Here is an 18,771-nt window from a genome sequence, read left to right as displayed (position 1 = left end):
ACCTAATAATAGACACGTGAACACTACGGTTTATGTATAATAATGGCTTCTCCAATGGATATCACTTAGAAATTACTTCCGGAAATTAATAATCATGAACCTCAACTGATTACTGATCCATCCTATCCTCTATTTCAACGTGTAAGTCACCAAGCCAATTACAAAATGATACCTAAGATCGCTGATAATAGGGACAAATACCAAATTTCAATTGGAGAGTCTCACTATCTGAGGGCAACCTCCTACCTCTCCCCTGCTCACCCTCTCTCTCTCTCGGAATACAAAGGTTTTTCTTGTTAACATATATTCAGGAGCAGAATATTGATCCTCAATTATAAGCGACAGATTTCTCGTGTCATCATCAGATCATGATGGAGAATGTAAAACTTGAAACTGACTTCTGATTGCCTGTATCCATAATGTCATCAAAGGAAGTAAACTTATGTATAATAATCATGGATAATCGCATAAAACATATTACGGAAGTAAGTCGCACGGCAATACTTTTAGTTTACAGTATGTCTTTCTCTTTAGAAAGGCATACCGTTGTTAAATAATGCGAAACGTCTAGCAATGAAATAGAGCAGAGTATAAATTGTATTACTGCTATATATCAGTAATATAATTTTCACTCTGTATTAATGTATTACTGTTATATTACTATACTGAAGTTGCGTTAGTCAATAGTAGTTTATTAATTAGGCAATACATTATAAAATAGGGAGCTTCGGTGCAGAATCCTTTCTATTTCACCGATATATTATATTAATATATATTCTTGGACAAATACATACCTACTCTCACATATATACACCTGAGCATCTTATTCTTCTAGTCTGCAGATGAACAAGTTAGCAGGAATTCCGATTAAGATGCTTCTCCGATTTGTCTATACAAGACATGAAATTTGACGTGGTTAACAAACAGAATAAGAAATTTCTCAGTATATCTTAAGAGTAGAAACAAATTTATAATGTATTTTTTTATGATTAACTAAATTAATTTAATATTTTTATTTTACAACGTACGATTTGCTGCTGACTGCTACAAGTTATGTTTGTAACGTGCTACCGCTAACTACAACCAAGCTATAGTTAAATAAACTAGAGAATATAAAAAATAAAATTAAATTATCCAGCAAGAGTCGATCCAAAGAACTTCAACTGCATATAAACATGCTAGAATAGGCGCAACTGCAGCCTGAATTATGAAAGGTCTGCATCCTCCCATGCTTTGTTCCCTAAAACAAATACGAGCACTTATCACAAGAAAAAAAATAACACAAAAGATGGCGTTGGGGAACCATAATAACCACTCCGTCAGGGGGAGCATCAGCTATTGTGAATTCCCAAAAAATATGTGCATGGGTGTGGAAACTTTTTGACATGCAGTTAGCAGAAAATTTGCATGTGGTAAAAAGAGTTAATTTAATTCGATTAATCAACAGTTAATAAGGACCACGCATAGTTAGTACTTTTAATAAGATATTGCTTCCAAAGCTGAGCTTCCTCCCCACTCCAAACACTTGATATACCAATATTTAATAGGAGCCGCGATATCACAAAAAAAGAACACTTATGTATACTAAGATTATATTTTATCTGAATATTATTACCCCTTTTAGGAATTTAACATGTATTCCATTTTCCGCGAAAAATAAAGTTATAGCAGAGTATTTCAATAGGCGGGTTAAGGTCATTCACCAGTTATTCTGCCACGCATTCACGCTACAATTCCAACCATTCTCATCAACAAAATGTTGGTATAAGAAACGCCCTGCTTACAGGGAAAAGGAGGTCATTGTCCCTCTGTATAAGGCAATGGTCAGGCCACGCCTTGAGTACTGCGTACAGGTCTGGAGGCCTCATTTTAGGAAGGATGTAGATTTGCTTGAGCGTGTACAGAGAAGAGCAACACGATTGGTGAGGGGAATGAAGGGATCCTCTTACCAAGAGAGGCTTAAGTTCTGCAAATTGCAATGGCTGGAGACTAGGCACCTGCGCGGTGATCTGATTGAGGTCTATAAGGCCTTGAATGGGTTGAGCACACTGAATTCTGATGGGATCCTCCCACTTGTTCAGAATACGAACCTACGGGGACATAAGTTCAAATTAAGAAAGGATAGATGTAGAATAGATGTGCGGAAATTTGCCTTTAGCCAGCGGGTGGTTAATTGCTGGAACAAACTTCCATCTGTCGTTGTGGAAGTTGATAGGTTGAATAAATTTAAGGAGGAACTGGACAGGCAATTGGAGGGTATGGTGTGATTTTTTTTTTTTTTTTTTTTTTGGCTGATGCTGCATAAGCTCCTACACTTGCTTTCTTGCATCAAGTGCCACTACTACTACATAAGCAGTCGGTACCATAAATAATGTGGGTGAAAGGTGTAAGAATTAGAGGGAACAGGACAGCTAACGAATGATCTTCAACCGCTTTTAGAATTTCTTACCAATAGGGAATCAGTTAATTAAACTAGTAAATCAGTAATCTTACAAACTACTAATTTCTCTAATTAGGAATAGGATTTCCACAACGATTACAAAGATTTCATAATGCATAGTTTTAAATATATCTCATAAATATGAGATATATTTAAAACGATGATGTGTGTGCATTAACCCATGTATGAACAAACTGCTTCATACTCTGAAGCATTTAGCTTAGCCAAGAATAATCTTTTAAATTCAGTACGTATTGCTATAGACATTAATAAAATAAGTATTATTATTAAAGTAGTATTGTATTTTTTTGAATGAAAGAATATTCAGCAAGCCACTTACGCTCAATATGTTAAACATGCTTTGTTATTTTCCTATCTTTCAGACTGACAGTAACAGCCGGCTGTCCTATGGATCTACAATATTTTCCTATGGACAGACAAGTATGTAGATTAGAAATAGAAAGCTGTAAGTACCAATTTATTTTCTAATAGCTTTACTTATAATTAACTTCATCAGTTTATATTACATATCATTTTAAAGTCTTACATTTGAACAACGGGGGGAACTTTTGTGTTCTTTGAAAATTCAAAGAACACAAAAACCAATGAAATCAAGGTATCAGGCAAGGAAAAGTTTATTTTTATATTTTAAGATATCACATTAATATAGAACTATTATTGATTTGCGAACATTACCTTAAAATTACCTAAGAAAGCACGCACTCACATACGTACAGCGTTTGTGTGTTCACTTGTTCCAGTTTTTACATTACATTCTGCCATCAATTAAACGCATCCATGATTCTTCTGCACGTTTGAGTTTCAACTAACTCTAACTTATCCAAATAAATGTATTGATGTATTCTTTTGAAACGAAGCGAATAACTTATTACTGCATATACTGCTTTATTCCTTTCTCATTCAGTTACGAAAACAGTTTTATTTTTTAAATAAGAAATAGGAAATTAATTTAAATATTGCGATAGATTCTTTAATCAGTACTTCGACTTGAATCTAAATATATTATTATTAAAATAATACGAAATAACTGATAGTCAGGAAATGAGCCCATCTGGAACATGTTAAGTCTTATTCTTGACTGAATATGCTAAATTTAAATTAATATGGATCCAATGGCATTTTAGTTAATTAAGATGAACTAAGATTAAATTTCTCTACTATTAAAGAGGTTTAGGTACTGGTTCCTAATGGGTTCGTGTTCGCTCCACTGCTGTTATCAGCACGGAGGATCTAAGTGACTTAAACACCAAACAAAATCCCACTGGATATAGACTTATAATTACGGCGAGCGTAACTCCTTAATTGAATTTGTAGCCGGGAAGAGCGTTTCAAATTTGGGGTTGTGAAAGTGGCAGTTGTCATCGAGAGCTTTGTAATCGGCGAGGTGGAGAATCAAAATATTCAGAGTTGAAGGAATCTTAGATAACTTAGCAACTGTTTGAATTGGTTGCAGTGGTTCGAGTATTTTGCCAATAATGATGTTTCGCGTTTATTGGATGTAATATTGTAAGCATTTGGAGTTTCCTTTAGAAAGTTTTCATGATTTACAACGAACAAAATACTAAGACAATTTCTAACATCTGTTAAATTTCATCAACTCGTAGATGATTAATATTTGAAGTTATAAGATATATAATCAGCTTTGTTATATCATTCAATTCGAATTTCTAAATCCTCTTGCAATTAAGCTGATCTTTTCAGATAGCATACTGGTTTGGGTTGGGACGTTATCTTATTTAATCAAACTAGAAAAAAATATTTCCGCAATAATTTCAGATTTGTTTGCGCATATTTCTCTCTTTCGGTATGTCCTAACACTTTATATACAGGATTACCCAAAGCAATTCCCAAAACAAAAAAAAATATATATATATTAATTATTTTGGGAAATTAGTTATTTGACATAAAACCACCGAAGAGGCTTTGATATTTATAAAATACATAACATTTCGTAACTTTAATTACTATAGTTGAGGGATGCCATACCTAAGAGGAAAAAAAATAGTGTCATTTTTGTAGAAGATAACTGTTGAAAATATTTAATGTTTGATGTCGATTCATGAACACTTTTTTAATTATTAATTTTTTATTGAAAAATATGAATATCACGACATATTTTGGAATATCTCCTTATGATGTCAGGAGAGCTTTTGCGAGAAAAATGCCCCATTCACATTTCATAGATAGAGCTAACTAAACTCTAATAATCAGTTTACAAATAGTAACAACTACTTTCCATTCTATTCGCTTCGTGTTCTATTACTCTTTTACAAAAAAATGTGTGTGTTAAGCTCCAAAGAAACTAAGGGTATGAAGCGTCAGGGTATTGCGCCTATAAATTGGTGCTCAATTTACCTCTTTGGTGGAAGAAATGTCAGAGTTTTCGGAAGAAACACGCGACCCCCCCTTAGACACCAACTAACTCAGCCATGTTGTGAAAAAGTACCATAAAAATTCCATGCATCATTAACAGGATTATATCTACTGTACTACTGCGAGGTCCCAAAAAGTGCATTTAGTATCATACGTGGAACCATATTCACGCATCCTTTCTTTCAATCATTGTTAACCTCCCCTGTTCTTTTCATTCTCTTCTTAATATCATTTCCTTTATTGTTTCTACATTTTTTTTCTTTATACTTTTTTTCAGAGAAATCCAAACAGATGTTGTTGCCTACTTTTTTTTTTTCTCAGGCAAAGGAATTATTGGTACGCTGCTTAATTCAGTTATATGTTTAGTTGGAATTTTTGAAGACTGAATTCCCAAAGTTGAACTTTTAGGCTTATGATTAATTCTTGTGCAGTATCTTAAACTTCCTTCCCTCTGATAAACAGAAATATCACAAATTGGAAATAATTGCTCTGTAATTGGTACAGGATTTTACTCATAACAGTGCTAATATTTGCGCGTCTGGAACGTTTATATTTTCTTCAAGCTATGTCCATGCTCTTACTATTAGGAATAGGGAATCAGTTATTCAAGTCTAACCATAAATATTTGTCCAAACGTAAAAATAAGTATGTCAGATATGCTTATTTTTTTAAAATTAAAAGCATTCCTTTCATGCTCAGCTCGAAATGAATGATTTGTAAAACAGCAAGATGAATCCTCCTTTAAAACTGCTACTCCCATATCAAATAATAACCAACTTCCCCTCTTCAAGTGGGAAAGATGTTTACTCACACCAAACTATTTGATAAACTGAAACATAGCGGAATTTATTTACGATGAAGAAGAAGAGTCATAATCGGACGATTTAACTATAAATTATCTACCAATTAAATTCTTATAAGCACGCACACTATGACAGCAAAATAATCGCTATTAGACCATTTGATAGAATCTGTCGCTAACTGCGGCACCATTCTGTTTCTTCAAAAAATAATTCGACGTCTCTTCTCCATAATAACATTAAAGTCCTCGAGGATAGTAAAATGGGCCGTATAGCCGGGTTTTTCCGAACTCCCCACCCTGGTTCTCCCTGGGCCTACAAGTAACATACCTTCTGACAGGACATGGAGCTCTGAATGCAAAGCTATCCCTACTCGGAATACATGAAGATCCCACCTGCACCTGCGGGGGGCTGGAGAGCTGGCAGCACCTCATGAATGATTGCCAGCTTTATGACGACCTCCGCAGTGCATTCATCACCAAAATACAGTATCTACCATATGGCCAGGAGCACCACATCTTAGACACCAGGGAGGAATATCAGATATTATTTGTCTGTATTTGGTCGTCTGAAGGAGCCATCGTGAACGGTCCTACCGATCTTCAGGCTTTGAAGATTTTCAGAAGCCCCAGAGCACTGCATTCATTTTGATTGATGATGATTTCTCTGCTTAGAGCCAGCCAGTCAAATTCTTTCAAATTTGAGAGTAGCCCTTCCTGAAAAAAAAAAAAGGTGAATTGCAGCCATTACCAACCCACTGCATAATGGAAGCCTCCTCAACAATTCATGCTGAGGGAAATGGACCATAATCTGCCACGCTGGTCCAGTGCGGGTTGGCAGATCGACCGTATTCAGCAGTCAGAGGCTTGAACCCCGGTCTACTCAAAGAGCGTGTGCTACTGCATTCCCACTCCTGGCCACTCGCCTACGGAGGCCGTTAATTCCTGCCAAATTCTCGTCTCTGAATCGAATTAAACATATCTGTGAACCTTTAAAGAGATAAAGTTGAACATATTGAACTCCCCTATGTGACCTGATTTTGTATTTGTTGATTATTAATTTTTACTGCAAGCCTTGTAAATAGTATGAGAACCCTTGTGAATTATTTGACTGTAAAATACCGTACGATTAAAGATTACTATACTCCCTATCAGGTGCATGCATTATGCAGGCCGACGGGGCTAGCCAGGTGGCTGGCCAAGTGCCTGCCTGGCAACCCAAAGGTCGCAGGTTTGAATCCCGCCTCGGGCTTGGATCAGAGTAAAATGCAAAAACTTTGGGAGGTGCATTATGGCCACAGAAGTGGATGTATTATGCAGAACTGGACCTCAAATTTCGGATCTCACGATTATAATCTATTAAAATACATGGTCATTTCTTTTTAAAGTCAGTACTGTTAATTCCTATAAGATACTCTTACACACGCACAATGATTTTAAAGCGAAAAAAACATGTACGTAATATTTTATTATTTTGTTAAGTATTTTAATACATAATACCGCAAAATATATATTGAGTACTTTAAAACACTGGTGTATTTAAATAGTCGAACTTTTGCAATTGTTTTAAAATTATCTCGTTGTTTATTGATCCCCAAATAACGTTCATTTAGCAATAATTATTAGCTGTGTATCTGTAAATCGTCATATCTCGTGATGAACAGGAATTGCTTTCTAAAGGCAAGCAATTGAAAATGTTTACCATCATTCCTCCATGACTGGTCCCGTTTGTTTGTACAATGGAGCACGCTCATAGGAGCTTGCCTAGAGCTTCAGTTTACACTAACACATAACTGACCTGAACAGTTTCAATATTCCACCTTTATCCAATGATGATGCTTACGAAATAATAGATAGCTCTGCTTAAACTCGCCAAGATGTTCATTATTGCGATTAGAAAGTGTAAGCATACTGACTAATTCAGTTGGCAAATGGTATCCCTGAACTGAGATGCAGGAAGTTTCATAAACTATCGAAAATCATTGAGCAGAAACTTTATTGTTTGAATATATTAAATTTTGAATTAGCAAGATTTGATATGTAGTATATTCTATGTCAATAGAAAAGAGTGTGTTTGTTTTTCTTTAAAATAAAACACTGTTTTCTATTTTGTTAAAAAATACAAAAGTTTATGAAAATCACTTGGATTTTTAGCAAATCCAGACAGCTGAAATCCCTAAATAAATACAGATAGAAATATTGTAATTAGTTATTTTTACTATCTTTTGACTAAATAAAAATTATTTCTTTTATTTTTTGCTTGATTTTGAGGTTTTATTTATTTAATTTTTTGTGATCAACCACATGAAATTGCAATAAAGCTCCTTGTTCATTTAACATACAAAATATTTAATTTTAGAACTCTTAAGTTTTATATTGTTATTTCTATCTTTGTTCTTAGGGAACACTCCCTAAAAAGCTTTTGACTTGTGCTCTCTCTCTCTCTCTCTCTCTCTCTCTCTCTCTCTCTCTCTCTCTCTCTGTGATTATTATTAATATTATTATTATCATTGCTCTTATATTATTTCTCCCTGATTTGGGGTTCCACCTCATCACGGATATTGCTACCAAGTACACAGGGTGGTTGTTGTTATGTTAAAAATGATGTAACTGATTACAGACCTATAACCTTGCAAAACAGCCTGGCTAAACTCTTCGACACAGCAGTACACAAACATCTCTTCGAATTCTTCAGGCCTTTCATCGATCAGAATCAACATGGTTTCTGCAGTGGCAAGTCAGAAGTCACAAGTCACAAATTTACTTCCTTTCTGGCAGTACACCTCTAAAGCTCTTGATAACCACGTTCAAGTTGATGTAGTCTACACAGACATATCTAAGGCATTTGATAAAGTCCCACACGAACAACTCCTGTAAAAATTTAAGCTATATGGTATCCGTGACCCTTTGCTCTCATAGCTACGCAGCTATATTACGCATCGTTCCTTGAGCGTTATCATCAATCAAGTGAACTCAGACTGTTTTATACCACTAAGTGGAGTACCACAAGGTTCCCCCTTAGGTCCCATTCTTTTCATTGTTTTCGTAAATGATCTTCTTTCGTTCATCTACACCTCCAATGTTCAAGTTGCTCTCTATGCAGATGATCTTAAGATCTACTCAGCAGGGAAGGAGATCACCGATTCTCAACAGCTTCAATGTGCTTTCAATAAATTCTCTGTGTCTATCTCTGAATGACTTGTCTGCTAACCCCTCGAAGTGCAAAGTAATCTCTTTCTCATCCGGCAGATCTCCACAACTAATAAATACGGAGTACAATATTAACTCTGTGATCATCGAAAGGTGTGACCAAGTTAACGACTTGGGGATTCTCTTCTCCAGCAGTGCTAAATTCGATGCTCATGTCCTTAAAATCACCAGCAAATCATTCAAAACAGTGGGATTCATCAAACGGAATACATACAAATTCAAAAACTACAGATATGCTGTCATCCTTTATAAAACTATAGATCTCCCTTGAATTCAGTTCACCCATCTGGAATCCGCACACAAAGACTTTAGCTAACAAAATTGAAGCAGTCCAAAAACATTTTGTCCGTTACCTTAGGTACCGCAATCCTCTATTCTATCACTCAGTGTATTATGAATCGCTATGTGATTACTTTCATCTGAGACCTCTGTGCACCAGAAGAGTTACTGCTGCCATCACCCTTCTAGCCAAAGTAATCACTGGAACTTATGAAGCATCTGATATCCTGAGTAAAATAAACTTCAATGCTCCTTGTAGACAAGTCAGGAATCTTACACCGTTTCGCCTTGACTCTGCCACCACGGATTTTATGAAGTTCAGTCCACTGAACAGAATCAGCAAATGTCTCTCTCATTGACTTCTTTGACAACTCCCAGTCACTGATGAACTCCATCCACAAGTTTGCCTCTTCACTTCAAATGCCAAATGACTAGCTCTCATTTAATTATTGTAGTTTATTATTATTATGTATTTTATTATTTTTCTATTCTCTAACTGATTAATTATTACTTGTTTTACTGGTAACTTAACTTAATGCAATCCTCTTTTGTTCATATGATTTTAATGTTTGAATCTATATTAATGCCTATCTTCCTGTTGGATTTCATATTATTGTTATTATGCTTATTGTTCTGATCTCAGATACAACGTTAATGGTTACCTGTTGTGTATCTTGTTATTAATAAAATAAAAAAATAATAATAATAAAATGCCTAGTGTTACTGTTGGTCGAGGAACTCTGACTATCCTACAGGTGTTCAGGATTGCGACTTTCTGAAGTTTCTTGTAGGTGTTTGCAGGGAGACGTATTGCTGCTAGGCTGTTATGTAGGGTATTTGGCATCATACTTGTGGTTGATACGATAATCAGGATGGTCGTTACTTGTTTCATATGCCACACCTCTTTGATCTCCTGTCCTAGGTTCGTGTACTTCCTGATTTTTTCCCCAATAGGTTTTCTGCAGGTTCCCAGTGTTGGGGACCCCTATGTCAATCAGATAGGTAGCCTTTTCCTTTTTGTCCACAAAGGTTATGACCGGTCTGTTGTGCGGGATTGTCCTATCCGTTATTATGGCACGGTCCCAGTACAGTCTCGGGTTCGTACTCGTAGTACGGTACACTTTCTTCGAACAACTGGTATTTCCTTGCTAGTTTCTGATGTATTATCCTGGCTACTTGGTCACGTCTATGAGTGTATTCAGTCTGGGTGATCAGCTTGCATCTCGCGGTTATGTGTTGGATCGTTTCTGAGGACAGGTGGCATCGTCGACATGTGTCATCGGACACTCCGGGCTCCTTGGCGATGTATTTTCTGTAGTTCCTGGTGTTGATTACCTAGTCTTGGATGGAGAACATGAATCCTTTTGTCTCGGGGAAGAGCGTACTGCTCGTGAACCATGCATTGGAAGCAATTTGATCTATGTGATCGTGTCTATCATGGAGTGTCTTCACTGCCCATCTTTCTAGATTCGTTTGTCTCCTGGTTGAGGGGGGACTCCTCGTTTAGGTTGAGTGGGTTATACTGCTTGTCTATCTTCTTTATGGCCAGCTGGAGTGCTGCTGTGTAATATCTGAAAGTACATTTTCAGGTTAACTATCGCTGTCTTCGGTTGCTCAATGAGGTCTACAGGCCCCTTCTTTCGGGGCAATTCTCAGTCTCTCCACGACAGATTTCGGGTGGTGTTGGCGGCTTTTGGTCATCATTGTCCTTGTCTTTCTCATTTTATCCTCCAGCTCGGTGATGTCACCGAGCTGGAGGATAAAATGACAGCGAATTCATCTATGGCAGCGAAGGAGTATGTTAGCAGTGGGACTGCATAGGTGTTTATGGCTTTAACTGTGTTACTTCCGTTTTCAGCTTTGCTTTCAGCAGGCTTCTGAGTCTCTGGTGGTATTTTTCGGTCACGCAGGCTTGTGCTGTAACTGCTCATCCGGCATCATCCCCAAGTATTTGTGTAGGCCTTTCCCTCTGCCATGGCTTCGATCTCTTTACCAGTCTGCATCTGGTATTTTCGGTTGACTAATTTTCTTTAGTCCAATCCGTGAGTCTTGCATTTGTCTAGACCAAATTCCATCCTAATATCATTGCTTAATTTTTTGGTGATTTGGAGTAGTTGTTGGAGGTGCCTCTCGGTTCCCGCGTAGAGCTTGATGTCATCCATGTACATCAGGTGGGTCAGGTTGTACAGGTTCTTCCTTCCTTCTTTGAGGTTATATCGATACTTGCTACTCTTGAGCATGGTGGATAGCTGGTTAAGTGCTAGGCAGAACTACAATGGGCTCAGGGCATCTCCCTGAAAGACTCCTCTCCTCATGGGAATCGGCCTGGTTGTGATGTTTTCGACCTTAATGGCGGTACTCCATTTCGCCATCGTTTCTCATAGGAAGTTTGTCACTATCGGATTGACTATGTAGATGTTCCACGCCTCTGTTAGCCAGCTATGAGGCACGGAGTCTAAGGCCTTGAGGTAATCAATGTAGACTGTGCATATGTTGCAGCGCTTCTTGTAGCTTTGCTTCATAACCGCGGTACTTTTGGTTAATTGCTCCTTGCACCCTTTGCTCAGCGGCTTGCATCTTTTCTGCTGTTCAGCCATTATGTTCTGGCTCTTCAAGTGGTCTGATATCTTCCTGGTTACGTAGCTGGTCAGGATCTTGTACATTGTTGGAAGGCAGGTGATTGGCCTGTATTTCACCAGGATTCTTGTATCTTCGTCTTTAGGCTTCAGATGTGTGATTCCTAGAGTGAGATTGTCACTGGGTGCCTTATCATTCGGGTGAACTTCAGGATTGTCACTGGGTGCTTTATCATTCGGGTGAACTTCGGGATTGTCACTGGGTGCCTTATCATTCGGGTGAACTGCTCTGCCATGTGCTTGTGTGTGCTAGTGATCTTCTTGTACCAGTAGTTGTGGAGGTTATCTATTCCTGGAGTTGGCCAGTTGTGAGAGTTCTTGATCGTCTGTTTTACTTCTTCCCGAATCTCCCACACTCTCATATCTTGTACGTCCTTGGTTTTCTTGCGTTCTATCCAGTGAGCTCGGCTGTTATGTCTTACTTCCTTGCTCCATATGTTTCCCCAGAATTCCTCAATCGTCTTCTGTTCGGGTGGTCCGTTCCCTTCTTTCTCGTCGTCTCCGAGACATCTGTAGAAGCTTCTTTGGTCCTCATCGAAGTTTCGGTTGTTTATTTTCTTCCTCTGGGAGCTCTCTTTATATCGGCGTAGTCTCTTGCTGAGTACAAGGCGGTTCTGCTTCAATGTGTCCAAGTACTCTCTCCTATTCTCTAATTTTTTTTCCCTGTCTCATGTTTGGTGTGGAGGCTGTCATCTCTTGAGGATGCTCATCACTTTTCCAATTAATTTCTTACTCCTATTGCTCCACTGGTACTGGGTCAATTGGCCTATCTTGACTCTTAATTCTTCTATCTTCTGCTGAAGTCTTCTTTCTCTAGCTGGTGGTTCCTTCTGTTTTCGGTTTTTCTGCTGCTCGTCTCTCGTTTCTCTTCCATTAATCCTCGTGGCTGCTACCGCAGCACAATACACGGCTGTGTGGATGGCCTCAAGTGTTGCACCATTGCTGTCGAAGTAATGCGGTATTATGTGCCGATTGAGGTGGTTTGTGATTCTCCACAAGGTTCTATTCGGCCTCTGCTTCAGTATCACGTGAGTTTTTGTGGGGTTCATTCCTTCGAATTCTGTTAGGGCCTTCTTCCACTCGTCCTACATTCTGGATATCATGACCTCGGCTCTTTCCACTTCAGCTACTATGGGTTGTATTTCTTCTTGCTCGTCCTCCTATGGTTCGGTGGTGGTATGTTCTTCCTCTTTTGGTTCAGTATTCTTTATCCTTTGTAGTTGATCGCTCACGCCCTGCTTGATTTTTCCAAGATATTATTATTGTTATTATTCACAATATCCTATTTACAATTTATATTTTTCTTTCTTTCTTAGCAATTCTTTAAAATCTACAAAAAAGTTAATTTACCAGACACAGCCTAAAACCTTTACATTTTATTGCTTTTCGAATAATTATAAACCACTTTTACATTCCTTGCATCTTCTCTTGAAAGTCGTGTCGAATTAGTCGTATGTTACAAAGATTTAGGTGATCATAACACACTTAGACCATATTACGCTGTTCTAATGTCATCTCTATGCAAGAATGTATTCACAGGCGAATTGGCATATTGTACGGGCTAATAAACCAAAAGAACTCATTGCGGCCCTATTCCAATGATTGAGATCGGCTAACAGAAGAGAACTTTATAAATTCCTCCAGTCAAAGGTGGGAATTGAATTCAGACTTCTCCAAACGAGTGACAAGTGAAGAAACTGTACTTTCAAGTACAGAAACCAGTGTACTGTCAAGGAGGACAGACTTAGCCATGTCAGTATGCATCAATATTATCAAGAGTACTGGGACAGCAATTTTTACCACGTTGTGGAAATCATCTGGCTCCGAATACTGTCAAATGCCGCGAATTTTTATCGTCTTTTTTTTCACATTTTGGTAAAATTCGTTGCAGTTTTTTCAAATGAAAACTTGGTTTTTCGTCCAGCAAAACAAACCAACCATAAATACGTTAAAAATTCACATATAATGCACTTTTTAAATGATTTTTAAACGATGATGCCTTTGGCTCAGTATGTAGGTAGCCTTAGCGGAAATCGTTCCTCTAATTTTTATCAAGTTTCAATGGAAATATTTGGCCATTCCTCAAGTAGGACAGTTTTTTAACTCAATTTGTGAAGACGGCCTCCATAGTCGATTTTGCACTCGTCTCTCCAGTTCATTCCGTAGATCCTCAATAGAGTTCAGATCGTAACTCCTAACCAGCCATTGCAATAACCCGTTTTTCTCTTCAAACTAGGTCATAACGCAAGATGCTTTATGACAGGGAGCACTGTCCTGCCAAATCGTGTATGGCCCTTAAGAGTAACATAGCATCAGTGTAGTAAGATAATCCATTAACTGTAGTAATATCCATATAAACTCTGAAGATAATGTTTAGTAAGACAAACTATTATCCATAATTATATCCATAGAAAATTCGAAGATTATCTATAGTAATATCCATAGAAAATCCGAAGATAATCCGTAGTAAGATAATCCATTCATTGCAAAGTCAATGTCCTACGGCATAAAACGAAAAGCGATTCCGTACTGGGAAGGTGCAGTCTGTATTGAAAACGTTTAACCTACCATCATGAAATCAAGGTTCTTCGATTATATTGAAACAGCATATACAGTGTGTGGGAGCTGGGTACTTCTCTTATTTTAATTCTTTAACTATATAATTTTATTACTTTCTATTATCCTCAGCTTACCTTGGAACCAGAATTGGGTAGTTTTTTAAAGCTCGGATACAATCACTGGACCCAAGGCCCACAAATTACCTAACCGCGCTACTATTCTTTTACAGATAACTCTGGTTCGTGAGGATTTCTTTATTCCCTTTTTCTTCCTCTTGATACTAAGGTAGTTTACTGTACAGCTGTATGTAATTCTTTGTATTGATCAGCCATTTTCATTTTATTAACATTAACAAGTTTATTATTTAATCATATGGAATTTACAAACACATAATTATCATAATCATATAATGACACAATTCTACCTGCCAATTATAAGGGCAATTATAGCCAATTCCATGAAAGTGTTTCTTGGTCTAATCTTATATACTGAGTGATCACTGAATTATGACCATTCCTATGAAAACCGAATGTGACCCGATAACCACGTGAAGTACGAGATTGCGCAATTAGTCGATCGGCATAGCATAGATAAGGTGTCATTGGTTCAGTAAATAGTAAAATTCCGAGCGTAATGTGTAAAAGGAAGTAGTGATCGGACTTTGATGAAGGACAGATTGTGGAAGCTCGACGAGCTGGTGCCTCGATTTACCAAATGGCTGAACTGGTGGGGGTGTTCGAGAGCCGCCATTGTTAAAGCGTACCAGGACTGGCGTCAAAATGGTCAAACAACGACCCGACGGCAAATCTGCAAAGGTCAGCATAAGGTTGATGTTAGAGGTGAGCGCCGGGTCCGACGACTTGTACAGGCGAACAGCTGCAAGAGTTGAAGAGTTGACCACCCAATACAACATGGGCCAACCCGTAATAATATCTGGCATGACCATGCATCGCATGTATGGGTTATACCAGCAGACGACCCCTACGGCATCCTCTCCTAACCAAGGATAATCGGCATAAAAAACTCGCCTCGTGCAAAGAGCATGTAAGTTGGACGTTAAAAGACTGGAAGGAGATGTGCTGGTAGTAGTAGTAGTAGTAGTGGCATGTGATGCAAGATAGAAAATGTATGAGCTTATGCAGCATCAGCCAAAAAAAAAAAAAAATCACACCATTCCCTCCAAATGCCTGTCCAGTTCCTCGTTAAATTTATTCAACCTATCAACTTCCACAACGACAGATTGAAGTTTGTTCCAGCAATTAACCACCCGCTGGCTAAAGGCAAATTTCCGCACATCTATTCTACATCTGTCTTTTCTTAATTTGAATTTGTGCCCCCTTAGGTTCGTAATCTGAACAAGTGGAAGGATCCCATCAGAATTCAGCGTGCTCAACCCATTCAAGGCCTTATATACCTCAATCAGATCACCGCGCAGGTGCCTAGTCAGGTGCCCAGCCACTGCAATTTGCAGAACTTAAGCCTCTCTTGGTAAGAGGATCCCTTCATTCCCCTCACCAATCTTGTTGCCCTTCTCTGTACACGCTCAAGTAAATCTACACCTTCCTAAAATGAGGCCTCCAGACCTGTACGCAGTACTCAAGCCGTGGCCTGACCATTGCCTTATACAGAGGGATAATCACCTCCTTTTCCCTGCTAGCAAAATTCCTATATATCATTGACAAAACCCCATGACCTGCCCTGGCAGCCTGTCTACATTGCCCAGAGAACTTCATATCTGACTGCACAATTACTCCCAGGTCTTTTTCATTTTCTACCACCTTAAGTGTAGTACCACACAGTTGGTACGTTTCTCTGGGGTTACTTCTACCCATATGCAGTACTTTGCATTTATCAAGGTTAAACTTCAGTTGCCACTTCTTAGCCCATCTGCCCAAATTATCTAGATCCTGTTGCAGTAGCACACTGCCATTACTGTCATTAACAACCCTGCCAACCTTTGTATCATCTGCAAACTTCGACATTAAGACTGATATACCTTCATCAATATCATTGATAAATATACAAAACAACAGTGGACCTAACACCGAACCCTGTGGGACTCCACTAATAACATTAGTCCAAGAAGAGCAGCACCCATTGATTACCACCCTCTGTCTTCTCCCACTTAATCATCCTTTTATCCATTGTAGCAACTTACCCTTAATACCATTCTGCTCCAATTTGTACAATAGTCTTCCATGCGCAACAGTGTCAAAAGCTTTCCTGAAATCCAAATATATGATATCAAAATTATTTTTTGCATCCAGTTCGTTTGTAACCACATCATAATATCCTATCAAATTTGTCAGACAAGACTTTCCCTTAACAAACCCATGCTGTGTCTGAATTATTGTTGCAGTCTTGTCTAGATGATCCTGCAATGCATCTTTAACCAGCGACTCCATTATTTTACCCGGAACAGAAGTTAAACTAACTGGTCTGTAATTACTCGTGTCACCCTTCGATCCCCCTTTGTGAATTGGGGATACATTTGCACATTTCCAGTCCGTGGGAACCTCCCCTGAGTCCAAGGATGCTCTCATAATTATGGCTAAGGGTTTGCTTAGTTGCTTTGCCGCCTCCTTTAATATAACTGGATAGATCCCATCCACCCCAGGTGCTTTTCTTACGTTTAACTTCAACAATTTCTCTTCCACTTTGCTCTCAGTTATTACAAGATCATTAAGCACCCTGCTACAATTTGATAACCTTCTGCCATTTTCAAACCTTAATAACTCCTCATGTGTGAATGTAGATGCAAAATACTCATTCAGTTTGTTTGCTATCTGAGCAGGATCATCAACAGTCGAACCATCGATGTCAAGTGGACCAATCAGATTCATCCCCTTCCTTTTAGAGTTTATATAAGTAAAGAAATCCTTGCTGTTTTTCTTAGCATCTTTTGCCAAGGATTCTCGTAATCTGCCTTCGCCTGCCGAACCTCCTTTGTGACCTGATTACAGACTAGCTTATATCTGCCATAGGCGTCTGAGTCGCTTGATAATTTATATGCATCCCATGCATTTTTCTTCTCTGTTACGAGTCCCATTAGTTCATTTGACAACCATTTAGGCCTAAACCTTGAACAATATTTCTTAATAGGTATGAAACTTTTAGTAGCTTCCACGATTAATTCCTTGAATGCTTCCCACTTAGAATTTACTGTTGGTAACATCGTCAGTTGATCCCACTGTACAGAATTTAAAAACTGTCGGAGACCACAGTACTCGCCTTTACGGAAGCAAAAACCTTTTCCTTTACCCCTGATGGTAATTAAATCTTTAAGTAAATCCCACGTCAGTACACTGTGATCACTGCCACCTAGTGGTTCTTTTATCTGCAAATTCCTAATACATGAATGATCACTGCTGATAACCAGATCAAGAGTATTACTTTCTCTAGTTTCCTCTCGAACATGCTCTGCTGAAAACAATCATCCAATAAATCCACAAAAGTCTGACTAGTGTGTGAGTGCCCAACCCACAAGTTCCAGTCAATATCTGGGAAGTTAAAATCCCCCATTATAAGACATTCCGATTTACTAGCCCACTCTATTTCTCTGTACAATTGTTCATTGTACTCATTCGAGTCATTAGGCCTATAACACACTCCTACTATAATTTTTGCTTTCGCAGTGCTTATGTCGCACCAAACTGACTCAACAGTGCACTGTTCATCTATATCAACTGGATGCACTTCTTTTCATTTTATGTTTTTCTTTATTAACAACATAACACCTCCTCCCTTCCTATCCTGTCTATCCTTTCTGTACACATTGTACTCCCCAAATTCCAGTTCGGCATTCCTTATATCTGTGTGACACCACGTCTCTGATATCCCAACAATATCCGCCTTTGATGTCTTGACCAACACTTCAAATTCATCAAATTTATTTACTATACTTCTAGCATTGGTATACATGCACCTATTCCTATTCCCAGCCACTCTAACACATCCCATATACCCACCTGTTTCACGATGACTGACATCCGTCCCTGAAAACCCCAACACCCCTCGCTCCAGGTCGCTACTTATTCTAATAGAAGTTGTGCATGAATCACCTTCACCTCTGCCTACGGCTACTGTTAAACTATTAGTCCTTGTATCCACCCCAATCTATCAGTTTTCCGACCCATCTAACACTGCCTCGATAGCATCAGCAAATATTCTTGCACCCTTTCTATTTAAGTGTATCCCATCCCTGTAGAAACAATCTCTCCTGTTAACAAGTACAGTCCAGGCTGAAAAAAATTCGACCCCTTGAGCCTTGCACAATCTTTCCAGGGCCGGATTGATCGAAAAGGCTCTCATCATATACTCCCTCCTATCGTGTCTGGGCAGAATTGCACACACTTTCAAATTCAACCCTAATTCACGGTTTTTTTTCATCAGTGACCTGTACTTGTTAAGTAATTCTGCCGGTCTCCTACTCTTAATATCATTAGTGCCAACGT

General features: G+C 38.4%; 1 protein-coding gene across 5 annotated transcripts in view; it reads left to right on the top strand.

The window, feature by feature from the left end:
- The window catches only part of LOC150088045 (gamma-aminobutyric acid receptor subunit beta-like), an 863,205-nt gene that overhangs the window by 472,490 nt on the left and 371,944 nt on the right, over positions 1 to 18,771 (top strand). For all 5 annotated transcript variants that reach the window (XM_090369305.1, XM_090369303.1, XM_090369307.1 and 2 more), the window contains exon 5: positions 2,824 to 2,906. In XM_090369305.1, the coding sequence (XP_090225431.1) occupies positions 2,824 to 2,906 (83 nt within the window). The remainder of the gene's footprint in view (positions 1 to 2,823; positions 2,907 to 18,771) is intronic.

The sequence above is a fragment of the Mastigoproctus giganteus genome, chromosome 3 (assembly GCF_048544385.1).
Source record: "Mastigoproctus giganteus isolate SK-2022 chromosome 3, ASM4854438v1, whole genome shotgun sequence".
Taxonomy (NCBI): Eukaryota; Metazoa; Arthropoda; class Arachnida; order Uropygi; family Thelyphonidae; genus Mastigoproctus; species Mastigoproctus giganteus.
This window is presented reverse-complemented; position numbering and strand designations above follow the sequence as displayed.